The sequence below is a fragment of the Styela clava genome, chromosome 3 (genome assembly GCF_964204865.1).
Source record: "Styela clava chromosome 3, kaStyClav1.hap1.2, whole genome shotgun sequence".
Taxonomy (NCBI): domain Eukaryota; kingdom Metazoa; phylum Chordata; class Ascidiacea; order Stolidobranchia; family Styelidae; genus Styela; species Styela clava.
Window position 1 is genome coordinate 21,203,116 of NC_135252.1, and position 13,700 is coordinate 21,216,815.

Sequence of the window (13,700 nt, forward strand, 5' to 3'; positions counted from 1 at the left end):
CAAAACTTGTCACTCAAGTCAGATACCCTACTTTAAGCTAGCTATATATTATATTTTTGAGCACAAATTGCATCTGTGGATGGTTTTGCTGAATTATCAATTGTTGTTTTCATGGTTGGGATATAGAATTTCATTACGCGCAGATGCAAATATTTTGTTTGTTTTGGGCTGGAATTGAAAGCTAATATAGAGAAGAAGATTTATACGTAGTGGCTAATGGTTTGGGTTTACCTTGGCTGTTGTTATTCTAGTTCTTTCATTATCGGGTCACGTGAATTCATTTTTTCCAGTTACTAGTATTCATGTTAATGAATATAGTACAATACATAAATCAATTGAAACATCAACGTGTGTTTTTTTTTCGAAAAAAAACTGACCAACCATATATTTTGAATGTTGGGGTGTGTACCACAGCTATATGTCTATATATTTATATATATATATAGAGAGAGAGTGTGTATTCTCAGCCTATAATACCGTGCTAATTTTGTTTGCTGTTTTTTCAAGTTGCGTATCAAGTCGTGGATGAATAATATGTACCAGTCATAAGCGAACATTAAACGACCACAGAACAGGCGTTGTGATATCACGTTTTAAAGTACCACGAAAAGTCTTGTTTTTTTACATTTGCTTCATGGGTAAATTTCCATGCGTCATTAATTGAAATACAGGGCGTCCATAAAGTCCCTTTACAATTTCAATTTTGTTATGAAGTCAGTTCTCAATATATCTTAACCAGTTCCTAATTATTTCAATAACCGCTGTTTGATTACCATCGGTAATTTGTATGTAACTGCAATTTTGTATTTCACGCCTATACGAGAAAATTCATTATATCGGCACAATGGATTTTTAAACTTGCGTAAAATACCAAATATGTCACCACACGTTCTTGCGTTGCCTCTTCAACAATATGCTGAGTACTCGACTCAGCACGGCGTTGCATTGGCATCACAGAATATATACATAGGGTTCAAACTCCATGCATCCACGTCGCCAAGAGTGGTAATAGATTCGGTAGGCAATGCCAACAAAAAGATTCCGACCCGAAATAATAGCAGCTCCTCACGTATCGTTGTATATCAGCGACTCCTTGCACTCCTTTGTTCGTAGCGAATGACGAAAATAAGCGTCATATAAAAATATAATTCGACAGAAACTTTCGCGTTAATATTACAATACCGTGGCGTATAATAGTGAAGACATAGGTCAATCAATTAGATGTAGTAAGCTTTTTAGGATAATAATTAGAATAAGATTTTAGAATTATAGTTTAATAAACCCGAGACGCTGCGTTATCACACACAGAAACATTAACATCCGATACGGAGCTAACCTTCAATTGCTACCTGACGAAAATATATTGAAGATGCTAGATTTGTTAGAAAGAAAGTTTTCTCTGTTTTCGATTATTTTATGAATTTTTTTCTGCTTCGTGAAGCTAACCTCAGTTATATCTACATAAATAAATTTTATCCGTCTATCTTTAAATAAATACTAATTTCCGAGAGGTTTCTCAAAGCATTGCAATATGTTGCATTCAACGGATTATTTTATTTGCTATGTTCAAGCGAATAAAACAACTGGACAATTTCTTTTCCGACTGGGCCAGTGGTTACTGGGCCGGAGACTCAAAACTCAATATGAAAAACTCTGAATTAAAAAATAGTTTATTCGCAACAGCTACTCTAACTTTTATATAATGATAAGAAGCACAGAGTAAGATTCATTGAAAACACAGCATTGAAATTGCTGTACTTTCTTTATTGTGGGGTCGCGAATACAGTAAATATAATTTTTAATTTCACAAAAATTGCGGCCACAGAAAAAAAGTTTGGGAACCTAAACAACAATAATTATTTAAATGTGTACATATTAAAAAAAATGGATCAGTTACTCGTTTGATCAAAATTCATGACAGACGTTGAATATTCTGCGTTTTAAATTAACAATATTACCAAAAGATACTCTTCTGCAGACAAAATCTTATCACGAATCTTTAACAAATCTAATATATTATTTACAATTAAATACAGAATTATTAAAGTATATGCATCTATTAGAAGAGGGGTCGGCAACCTTCTTTCGCTCGCGGGCCAAAATTATGGGTTGCAAGTCTTTGCGGGCCGCACATATTTTAAAAAACGGACGGGTGCCCGAAGAATCACTATTTATTCACACAGATCAGAAGTTGAAATTTTAGAATTTAAACATCACTAATCCGAGATTTGAGATCGTTCTTTGTAATGTTCATTTTCGAAATTAAATCTTTGCCCGCAAATGTAATTCCAAACATAGATGTGAATTTTTTCGCGTGGTCTGTCAAATTTGGATAGAAATTTCCTTCAAGAAGATACCTTTTATAAAAAATCAAGCAGTGAGACATCTCTTGAATAGAATACGGATTTTTTTCCTCATTGCATTGTATCTCAATAAATAATATTTCGAATATTTTCTGCATCATTGAACCCTCAGCACTCAGCATCAACTTTTCTGCGTGTAGTCATTTGTCTAATTATAATTAAAATGTAGGCTCGATAAACAAGTAGCAAGCAGTTCACTAAATTGTTAGATTATATTATAATTTAATCTACACATGTCTCATAAATTTTGTTATGTAAAGAATATAATTAACTCCTCGAGTGTGGATTATAAAATTAATTCATCGTCAAAACTGCCACTTTGTTGCTATAACTCAGTGAAGCGTCGCGGGCCGGATCTGGCCCGCGGGCCGTAGGTTGTCTACCCCTGTATTAAAATATATGCAAAATTTTTGTAATCATTTAGCAACTTTTCTACCATTAACTTATTCAACTAATTGCTCCAATTCTATTTTCCGTGCTTCCAATTCAGCCATTTCCGGGGGTTCTTTCTGAATGAAAAAACAGGGGCACGTGAAACTATTTAAACTTCGAAAATACTTGAAATTACAAAAGCTAAATGTACGAAGAAATACACAGAGAATATAACATAAATGAAGTAAATTTGCTACCATCAATATTTTGAATTTTTATATTTATAAAAGGTAACACTGAAGTCTTGAAATCGTACAAAATCGGGAAATGTATTTTTGTACCTTATATGATTAGACACGAATTTCTCAGGTGTTGGAATTTTTATAAATACAAAAAGAACCGCACTTGACTTCAATCTTGCCTACACACTTAAGTCACGTGACGAAACCATTCGTTTAGCTTTTATTTATTTATGTGTTAACAGCTTTAATGAATAGCCCTATTTGACGTTTAGTGTCTCATTAACATATTCAGAACTTAATAACTACCTTATTTATATCCAACCATTCAAGAATTTCTGTCACGCTGCTCATTATACATATTCTTTTTGGTGTTGTTAGATTTTTATGATCCACTTCTTTTTTTACGCTGTACGCATAATCTTCAAGTGCATTTCTTGCTGTGCTTCGTCTTTTTAGCTCTTGGTCTTTTTTTCTAAACTTTTCTGCTTCCTGTACCTTCATAGAGAGATAAGAGATTCAGAGTTACTTGCTTGCGCTAACATGAAACTTATGTTTCTGTATATTTCTATAATGTGCGGTTTCAGTCCGGCTTGAATCGCCAGCCAATCTTTTAATATCCTTCTCCTAAGTATTAGCATGTCAATTACCTATACCGCTTTGGTTGGACACAGAACTCGAGCGTCACTAAACCGATCCATTGAATTCCGCGGAAATTTGCCTACGGCTCTTTCTAACAGACAGAAACGAAAAATATGAGGAGTAGTATTTGGGTATTGTTTCAATTCTTAGTTTTGCATAAACGCACCAAAACCGTTTTGTCAAATTAGAAATCTCTAAAAAGGCAACGAATTATTGTGCAAAATTTTACAAAGGAATTATTATTTGACTATGAATATCCGTTATTGCCGATTTATTAAATTATTATTTGAACTCAAAATAACATACTGGATTCACGCTATGAATTTACCGGGTTTTAATTCACTATTTAATAAGAAAATAAAACAGGCGCAACAGAAAAGTAAAATCATAAGAAGGTCAACTTATCGTCTACATAAATATACGTATTCCGGCGTCAGAAATGATATCATTGTTAGCTTAAAATTTGTACTGTTAATTTACAAACGATGACAAGAAAGCTTAAAGCCGGTAAAAAAGATAAAAATCGGAATAAAATCCCGAATTCACTTCTATTATGTCGCCGATATGAACGCACAGTACTCCCAAGAATATAAAGCCAAACCTCGACGTTTGCCGTTGCCTAAGAATCGGCTGTTGTAAATAAAAAAAAGACTGGCTGGAATACCTAACCAACATTAGAATGTCTAGCGTTCTGTTGTAAATATATTAAAATACCCGATATTTGATTCGATAAAAATATTTCATTTTATGCTAGTAATCTGGCGAAGCCCGTGGTAGTCCAAACACATGATACAATGAAATTTAATAAAACCCTTATCAAATTTAGTAAATTGCACTACTTCACGAAAGCGTGGTGAAATTGACGATTATTTCAATTCTTCAACACAAATACGGTTATCTTTTTCGAATAGTTTCTGCGGTCTGAAAAGTCGAATGATCCTTTCGACATTATGATCTTTGCCATCCAAATATGCTCGAGTCTTGCACGAAATTATAACGTGAAAAGATACATCCAGCGATGGAAATTGTTTATAACAACTTTAAACCTAATTAGGGTTTATATCGATAATAATTAATTGTTGTAATGATATATACGGTTTGTTTGCCTCATTTCTCTCGCAAGTGCCGACAACACCACTATGGAATAATTTAGCAATGAGAGCAACATATTGAATTGTAACAAAAATTAATTAGGGTATGCGAAAGTGAGAATACCATTGATAATAATAAGGCTTGGTGCGTAACGTGGAACGGGATATGGTGAGCAAAACCGCAGCGCGTGATCGGCGATGCGTTTGAAGACCCGTATTATCCGTGCGACCGATCATTTATTACAGTTCTCTGAGGTGTTCTTCCCTGGTTGCCTGCTAATTTTCACGTATTGATTTATGTATCCAGCAATTTTGTAAGCGTTCAAGAAATTTATTAGATTACCATTCGTTTTATCTCGCTCTCACTTAATCCACCTTTGTCTCTCGCGATCGTTATTCCACTTGAATTCCCGGTGATTTCTTCAAAGGCAGAGGCATGGAGAATTCCACATGCGTTGATTTCAAGATGCACTTTAATTTTTCCTTTCCTCCTTGGTGCAGGAGGAATTCCCGATAAAGTGAATTTTCCAAGGAAATGATTATCTCTGGCCAAAGTGCGCTCACCTTCATAAATCTGTGCAGTATAAATTCCCGAATTATTAATTATATATTTATAAGTTATAATATACCTAATATACCATTATCGTTTAAAAAATGTTAGGTTAACGAACCTTAAATGTCACTCTTTTTTGGTTATCTACTACGGTAAGTCGATTTTCACATACTTTGGTAGGAATTTTCGTGTTTCGCGGAATAGCAAAACTCATTGTTCCCCCACGCCTTCCGATGCCAATAGAAAGTGGAATAACATCTTCAAGAGCGAATTCCTTCAGCTGATAATTGAAATATTTTTTGACTGTTAAAAACCGCCATATAAACTCTATGTGTAAGAAATTGGATGAGGCATTATCTTGATGATGCGTGCTTGTATCTTCCAATTTATCGCCTTTGTAGTAATTATTGCGTCGAAAGATTTTAGACTGACTTAACAATATTTGGTGGTAACGGACTATTTTCACTCTTGGACATCCGAAGCGTATTTTTGTAAAGTAGTCAATTTTTTTTTCATAATAATTTAAAAAATGTCGATTATTATGGTGCTACAGAGGTTTGTTAAATGATCTACTCTCGTAGTTGGTATTTCTAAATAAAATACTCTCATGGATGAAAGCTGCCTCCTAGGTACAATGTTAGTTCTTATTGAATTTGAGTAAATTTCCTCTTCTAAATTTTTTCTTATGTGAAATGTTAAACAAAATAACTCTACAAAACAACCTACATAAGCTATTTTTTTTCGAAGCGTCACGTTTGTGTTTGCCGTTTGTGTTCGCCGTTTCAACCCTGTTTCAAAGAATCTTACTATAAACGAATTTAAATCAGCAGTAACATGCAAAGTGTGTGTGTTTCCGAAACAAAGTTATTTACTTAACGCCGTTGCTGCTATATAAACGAGTATACTGGACAAACATAAATAGGATGTCCATAAAGCTTCTTTACAATTTAAAAAAATTATTGCAATGTGAAATGATGACAAATCGCAATTAGGGTTATTTTATGTTAATAGGAGTTTTCATTGACACTAAAATTTATTGTTTCAGATAGGGTTGCCATTTCTGAATACATGTTTTTTCGAATCGAATCTGATTCCATTAAGCTTTTTTGGGTCGTATATATCACCAATAATCTGCATCGAAGAAAAACTTGCTGTTGCAATTTATCTGTGAGCCTCACAATACTATTGCTAGTTATTATTGTGTATCATTGAGCTCTACACATGCAGTACTTGGATCAGGACGGAGGCAATTTGATGGAATTCATATGAGAAAATAAGCTGGGAAAAAGTTGTGTTGTACTGTTTTGTCATAAACAAAGTAACAGCACTGCTTTCCCTAGTCCTACACCAGTATATGTGAGTGTGACGGTGGTATTTCACTTCTTTACATATTGAATTAAGGCCGGCCTTATTACCGATTTTTTATGTTTAATATATTAGTACAATATTGTGAGTTGGGAAAATACATAAAGGAGAGCTTCACCAACACAGTATTTCGACATCTCTGTTCTTTATAGGCTCAATATCGCGACAGAGCATGCTGAACAGGGAGATACTTGGCAAATATTTGTGCTAGTAGCAATAGAGCAATACGACAAAAACATTCTAATTGCATCTGAATTACTATAAATGGGAAATGCTTGCAAGAATATGATTGAAGACGATAAAATTGACCAGGAATAAATTAAATTAATTTCGAGAAAAATAATCTTTCAACCGACTACGACTGCGAAAATAATTTCGATAAATATCAGAGACACGAATACTTTGTGGCTAACAGCGTTATTGGCAAACCTGGGATTTATTATTATCGCGGATTACGTTTAATTTCGTAATTCAGAAAGTTCAAATGTGCATAACGGACACGGCGCTGACGAGCGATAATTTGTTGTATCTCGATCAAACATGGTCGCTCGAGCTAAAGTAAGACAACATTCGCACAGTATGCTTGGTCGGGTATGAAATCTGTCTTGTGTTATGAATTTTGCTAGAAATATTTCGAAATTTTTTATTCCCGCTTGAATCGCGCTAACAAAATTAAAAGAAAAGACTACATTTCTCTTAATGTAACAGCTGGAAAAGAAACGTATATTATGTTCTTCTCATTTCATTTACCGCCACGCGAGTGGAAGTCTGTTGAACGCAAATGAAAAAAAAATATATATTTTAGGATGAGAAACATTATCGTCAATCAATTAACATACCCGGCCAATGAACTCATTCAGTAATAGTTCTCTTCAAATGTACGCGAAATATTTCACTCAGAACGAAGTTTAAATTAAATTTTAATCAAAATTAAATATTATCTAGACGTCGGTAGCCGATTCTGAACTTGCAGCCGGGGGGAGAGTACGCCACACATCTCGAGTGATACGTAAAAGAGTGTGTTGTGCTGAACTTGAATCTGATGACGGCAGATCAGTGAAAAAGTCAATCATGAAAAATCCATTTTTATTTCCGTCCCGTAATTTGGTATTATTTGGAGTGCGCATAAACGCATTCTGCAGATTTAATGCCGCCGAGACAACAATTAACAAACGTTCAATGTTTTTCGGTGAATCGCTCTCTTTTTCTGAATCGCGTAAATCTGATTCGAATTGATTCGGAAAAGATGCGATTCGAATCGATCCGATTCGTAAATCCAAAAGCGGCATCCCTAGTTTCAGATAAAATTTCTTAATTAAAATTTCTTATGAATAATGATTGAATTATATGATCCGAACCCCCATGAATGACTACTCCTCAAGAAAGGACGCAATGTGTATCCTGGTTTATTGAGACGAAATCATATGTTCAGACCCAGCGAAACTACGGACGAAAGTATGGAAGAGTCCCACCATCACGTCCTTCAATTCGTTTATGGTACAATAAAACGTCGGGCGTGTAAGGCAAGCCATCCAACGTTCTCCTATGAATTTCATCCCTACCGCTGCTAGACATTTAAAACAACCACGTTTAACAGTGCACAAAGTCATACACAAGAATTAAAGATTGTATGCTTACAAAGTGCAAATGTTACAGGCATTTCGACTAAACGACACGCCAAGACACAAAGAATTTGCAGTGAACACGCTGCAACGAAGTTCTGACGATCAAGTGTTCTTCAAGCGAGTCTGTTTGAGTGATGATGCAATTCTTCATGTCTCAGGATAGTTAAACAAACGCAATGTAGCAATTTGGGGATCGGACAACCCCTATGCGAGTAGAGAACTTCAACGAGATAGTACAAAAGTGGCTGTTTGGTGTGGATTCATGTTTAATTGAATAATTATGCCATTTTTCTTCAAGGAGGCACCTTCTGACGAAATATGTGGCACCACAACTAATTGACTTTCAGCCAACCATCATATTCCAGCAAGATGGTGCACCACCACACTGGAAACTGAATGTTCGTGAGTTCCTCAATGAAATTTATCCCGACCGATAGATTGGAAGGGATGAGCCAGCCATGTAAAAGTGTATTAAATAGGGTAATGATATTATTGGACACGTTTAGTGGCCATAACGATCGTTTCAAAATTTTGTTGTTATTGTTATTTGTCTCCGTCTCCATTTTTAAAAAATCGCTTTTCTTTTCGAATACTGGACCAATTGCTTTGATATTTTCAGTAGTTAAAGATAAAATTTTTCTCCAGAAGGCTATTACTTTTTTTTCTCGCTATGACGTCATCAAAATGATTGCCACTGGGTGGCGCTACGTGTCCATATATTTGAGCATAGCTCTCTTGTTATATAATATCTCTATATTATTTAAACGTTTAGGAGTGTATGAAATGTGTCAATAACAGCTTTATGCAATACTGATTAACATTAGACCATCCTCATTTTAACATCTCATCATTTCACTTTGTAATAATTGTTTTAAATTATGAAGAGACTTCATGGACACCCTGTATAACTAATGGTGTAAAGTTTGGTTTATCGGTAGAAACTTGAACGAAAGACGCCAACTTACAGCAGAATCTTCGTCAGAACCAAGTGCAAACGCATATGCGGCTGCACCATAAGCAACTGCTTCGTCGGGATTGATAGTTCGTTTAATCTTAATGCTGTCAAAATACTTTCCCAGCATTTCTCGAATTTTTGGAATTCGCGTGGAGCCTCCGACAAGAACAACGTCATCAATCTAAATAGTAAAATTGGTGGTGCTCCCGTAGTATGTGCACCAAGATGGTGGACACCGGAACGTAGTATGTGTACCAGATTGGGGTTAGGCCATAATTTTATTCCAATTTCCCTTATATTAGGTCTATTACGAGTTCGACGACTAGCCAAGTGACTCCCGTAGTATTTGTTCCTGAAATTATGGCCTAAACCTAACCTGGTACAAATACTACGTTATGGTGCCCGCTATCTTGATTCACAAACTACGGGAGTACCAAATTTTCATCTTGTTTTCGGAATGGTTAAACGAATCTTATTTGTATTGTGGACACAATAATTCAAATGATTCAAATATTGTAGACAATAAGGCACATAAGAATTCGACATTGCCTAACATTTTCCAAACTATCCCGTTCAATTTTGTCTACTGATACTGGCAATTTTGATAATAAAATAGATAAATAATTAATGTAATTGATTAATAATAATGTAGATTAATAATTTTATGCCAAACATACTTCCTAATGTATCGATAAAACTATTTTAATTCGACAAAATTATTAGTCAAAAGTATATTTAGATGAGAAGTGCATTAATATGGTCTTCTTATTAATAATAATATGTATAATCAATGGACATATTACCAGGAAAGCAACGCTCAGATATATAGATACAAAGTTGTTTTTTCAAACTTAACAATCTTTCTGTTTATAGATCTCTTGGAGCGCAGATGGAGTATGAAATCAAACTTAAATAATAGGAGATAGTATTACATTAATATGTACTGTATAATCAATAGGCATATTACCAGGAAATCAACGCTTAGACATATAGATACAAAGTTGTTTTTTCAAACTTAACAATCTTTCTGTCTAAAGATATCTTGGAGCGCAGATGGAGTATGAAATCAAACTTTAATAATAGGAGATAGTATTACTAAAAGCGATTGGTCGGGTCTGGTAGTTGGAGAGAATTTTTTTTAAAACTAAACATGTCATAAAATTTTTTTAAGCGGACCACACATCCAATAACTTAGCAGAATATCGACAACATAATTTAAAAGGAAATCAAATATTTGAAATATTCTAATCTAATGCCTCATGCTTATCTCACGTTTTCCTTTTTAAGACCGGAATCAGAAAGAGTATTTTTCACGGTATCAAGGACTCTCTCGAAAACATTATGGTTCAGATTTTCGAATTTTGACCGTGAAATACTGCTGCAAAAATCGTGTCCGCCTTGCAGAGCTTCGAGTCGAACCCTGCGAAAACACGGAATAAGTATCCTCAAGCTCTCAGATCCAATATACCAAGTAAATATTTGACAAAATGTTGAACCTTGGCAAGTCAAATAGGTTGTAATAAAGGCCCGATATTAAACCTTAATATATAGGTACAAAGATATCGAGGCCATTTTGTATACTTTCACTTATCAGTGAAATGGTGTTTCTACACAGACCCTTCTTTCGAGTGAAGGCGTGAAAACATTTAAAAAACTGGCAGAAAAAAGAGAGCGATGCTAAAATATGGGCACGAAATGGTGCGGGTATGCAATTTGACACAGTAGCCTACCAGTGCAGTATCGCAGCTATGCAGCAGATTTGAACTTCGCAAAAGCAGAACCGCTACAAAGTGCTCAATTTTCAATTCTGATGACATCATACCACACAAAAATGAATCTCATAGAGCAGCGGTTTCCAAACTTTTTGTTCCTGCGGCGACTATCAGGAAAAAACCTCACATGATGATTAACAACAATAACAAAAACGATCCATAGGTCCATTTCGTGTCCAATAAAAAGAAGAATTAACCTAAAAAGTTTTATATACTTAGCCTGGGTTGACGAAGACAAATTTGTTTTCGCTGCCTCACACGCCACTCGAAGGCGATTCAAGGCTCTTTTGTTATCTGATATATCCTCACCGTGTTGTTGTTTGAACTCAGAAACAAAATATTCCACAAGTATGTTATCGAAGTCCTCCCCTAAAAGGAAATATATCATGGAATTATAATGCAAAATCTAAAACAGATAATAATCATAATAAAACACTAAATCTTTATCACATTTATGGTTAAGGCGCTGAGAAAGTATAATATTTATGGAGCAAACAAAATATATGTTTTATCTTACCCCCCAGGTGAGTGTCGCCTCCCGTTGCCCTCACGTAAAACTTGCGACCTTCAATCTTCACGATGGTTACGTCGAAAGTGCCTCCTCCGAGATCGACTATGAGAACATCGCGCTGATTTTTGATCTGTAATACACATTAAAGGTATATTGTGTTTATTCAATGAAAACCTAGCTCAGTCTGTAGTAGAAATTATACAAAGTAGATACATTAGTAGTGCTCAAAGTATTCAAAAGTAACCAATAAAAAATAGTAGAATTTTTTTCGAATATGGAAATCGCGAACACTTAGCGAAGTGACCTCATATGGTGCATAAATTGGCAACATTCTCCATGTACAGTAACCCGATATGCATGTGCAGCCAACCATACAGTTGATATATTTTCATATATAGCCTTAACCAATATACATATACAGCCAACTAGATTCGGGTGTGCAGTCAACTCATATATATATATATATATATGCATACAGTCAATTATGTCGATTGGATATGCATATACCGCGAAATGGAGCAAGCTGTTACTAATATTACCTCTCTATCTAGTCCATATGCCACAGCGGCAGCAGTCGGCTCATTGATCATGCCGATAACATTGAGACCTGCTATTTCTCCAGCATCATGAGTTGCTCTTCGTTGGGAGTCATTGAAATATGCAGGGACTGTAATGACTGCATCCGTTACGGTTTCACCCAAGAATGCCTCAGCTGCGTTTTTCATCTCTTCCAGAACCATCGCACTTATTTGTTCTGGACAGAAAATATTTCCTCCGCAGCTATGAACTACCTGAAAAAAAAAAAATTCAGTACTTTCAATAAAAAGTCACTGCTATTGGATATTATTTATTTTTAAATTGTCAAACGAAATATATAAATCTAAAATTTGAACAAAAATTGATATTTATCTTTTAGAGGTTTTTAAAAACTACTTACCGGTATCTTGGGCTTGTTATCATCATTAATAACGGTGAATCCCCACAATTTCATATCAGCCTGAACCGTAGGATCATCATAAGTTCGTCCAATCAAACGCTTGATTTCTAAAAATTATTATGAACCTTATTTTAGTCAATACAATTGCGACATAAACATAACAAAGTTGCAAGAATACCTGAAGTTTATATTCTCGACATTAAATGTTATGACATAAGCTCAATTTTTTTAAGAGGGTTTCGAAATGCTACAAAATATTGTGCCCAGAAACCAAATATAGAAATACTTACGATATAGAGTATTCTCGTGATTTTCTGTCGCGTCTAATTTCGCCGCTTCACCGACTAGTCGTTCATTATCCACGAACGATACAAAGGATGGGGTAATACGATGTCCTCGGTCATTTGCGATAATTTCAACCTGAGTGATGAAACAAAAATTATTACTTTTATTATTAGTTTGTATCAATTGTTAGTTTGTTGGTAGGATAAAGCAAAAAAAAATGTAACAAAGCCCTAACTTATTCTAAACCAGTGTTTCCTTGCCTTTCTACCATGACGCATCGAAAACATTAAATTTAATGCACTCGCGAGCATGGAACATCGAAATTAGTAAACCTGCTCTCCTGTTTTGAAAAAGTAGTTTGCAACGAATGTACGAGTAAACGAAAAGTGCTACAAAATTATCGATGGCATTGACAATTCCAAGTTATGAAGAGAAAATGAGAATGGCAACGTTTTAATCCTGGGAAGATTCCTCCTGTAGGAGCAAGGAGACCCTGCATCTGGTATATCATTTAGTTATTGATATTACGCCATAATTAGCAGAGAAAATTCATTAGTAGGAATTAGTCCTGTGCATATCATACATACCCGTCCATTTCGGAAAACAGCCACGCAAGAGTTAGTTGTACCCAAGTCGATTCCTATCGCTGGCATATTTGATAATTGATTAAAACATATTTGTATTGCTATATATACAACCAATACAGCCTACGGGTGAAAATGAAACAGAAATTTTTATTATGAAATCAATTCTTAACCATTCTGAAATTTGCATTTAACTTTGCAGCTAAAATAATTATATTATATATATATACAAATACAGAGCCATTCGCCCGTACTAGCTAACGATACGAAATATCTAGAAAAAAATATTCTAGACATTCTTCAGTAAAAGCTAGACCAGAGACATGCGAAACCACTCAACAAACAAGCCCTCTAAATAGAACATTGTACTCGGATGGCATTACGATTCTTGTGTATTTACCCTAAT

At 34.9% G+C, this 13,700-nt stretch overlaps 1 protein-coding gene across 2 annotated transcripts; it reads right to left on the reverse strand.

The window, feature by feature from the left end:
- Nucleotides 1-1,628: 1,628 nt before the first annotated feature.
- On the reverse strand, nt 1,629-13,413 carry LOC120343536 (heat shock cognate 71 kDa protein-like). Of its 2 annotated transcripts, XM_078111297.1 has the most exons (13): nt 13,298-13,413; nt 12,716-12,845; nt 12,426-12,532; nt 12,028-12,279; nt 11,495-11,618; nt 11,193-11,346; nt 10,478-10,625; nt 9,216-9,386; nt 5,379-5,540; nt 5,051-5,281; nt 3,284-3,472; nt 2,800-2,872; nt 1,629-2,511 (listed from the first exon to the last, which is right to left on the reverse strand). In XM_078111297.1, exons 1-12 carry the CDS (start codon nt 13,361-13,363, stop codon nt 2,807-2,809), a joined length of 1,800 nt encoding a protein of 599 aa, XP_077967423.1. In that variant the 5' UTR covers nt 13,364-13,413; the 3' UTR covers nt 1,629-2,511; nt 2,800-2,806. The 2 variants fall into 2 exon arrangements, with proteins under 2 accessions (XP_077967423.1, XP_077967422.1); XM_078111296.1 differs by having other exon boundaries at nt 1,629-2,872.
- Between the last annotated feature and the right edge of the window lie 287 nt (nt 13,414-13,700).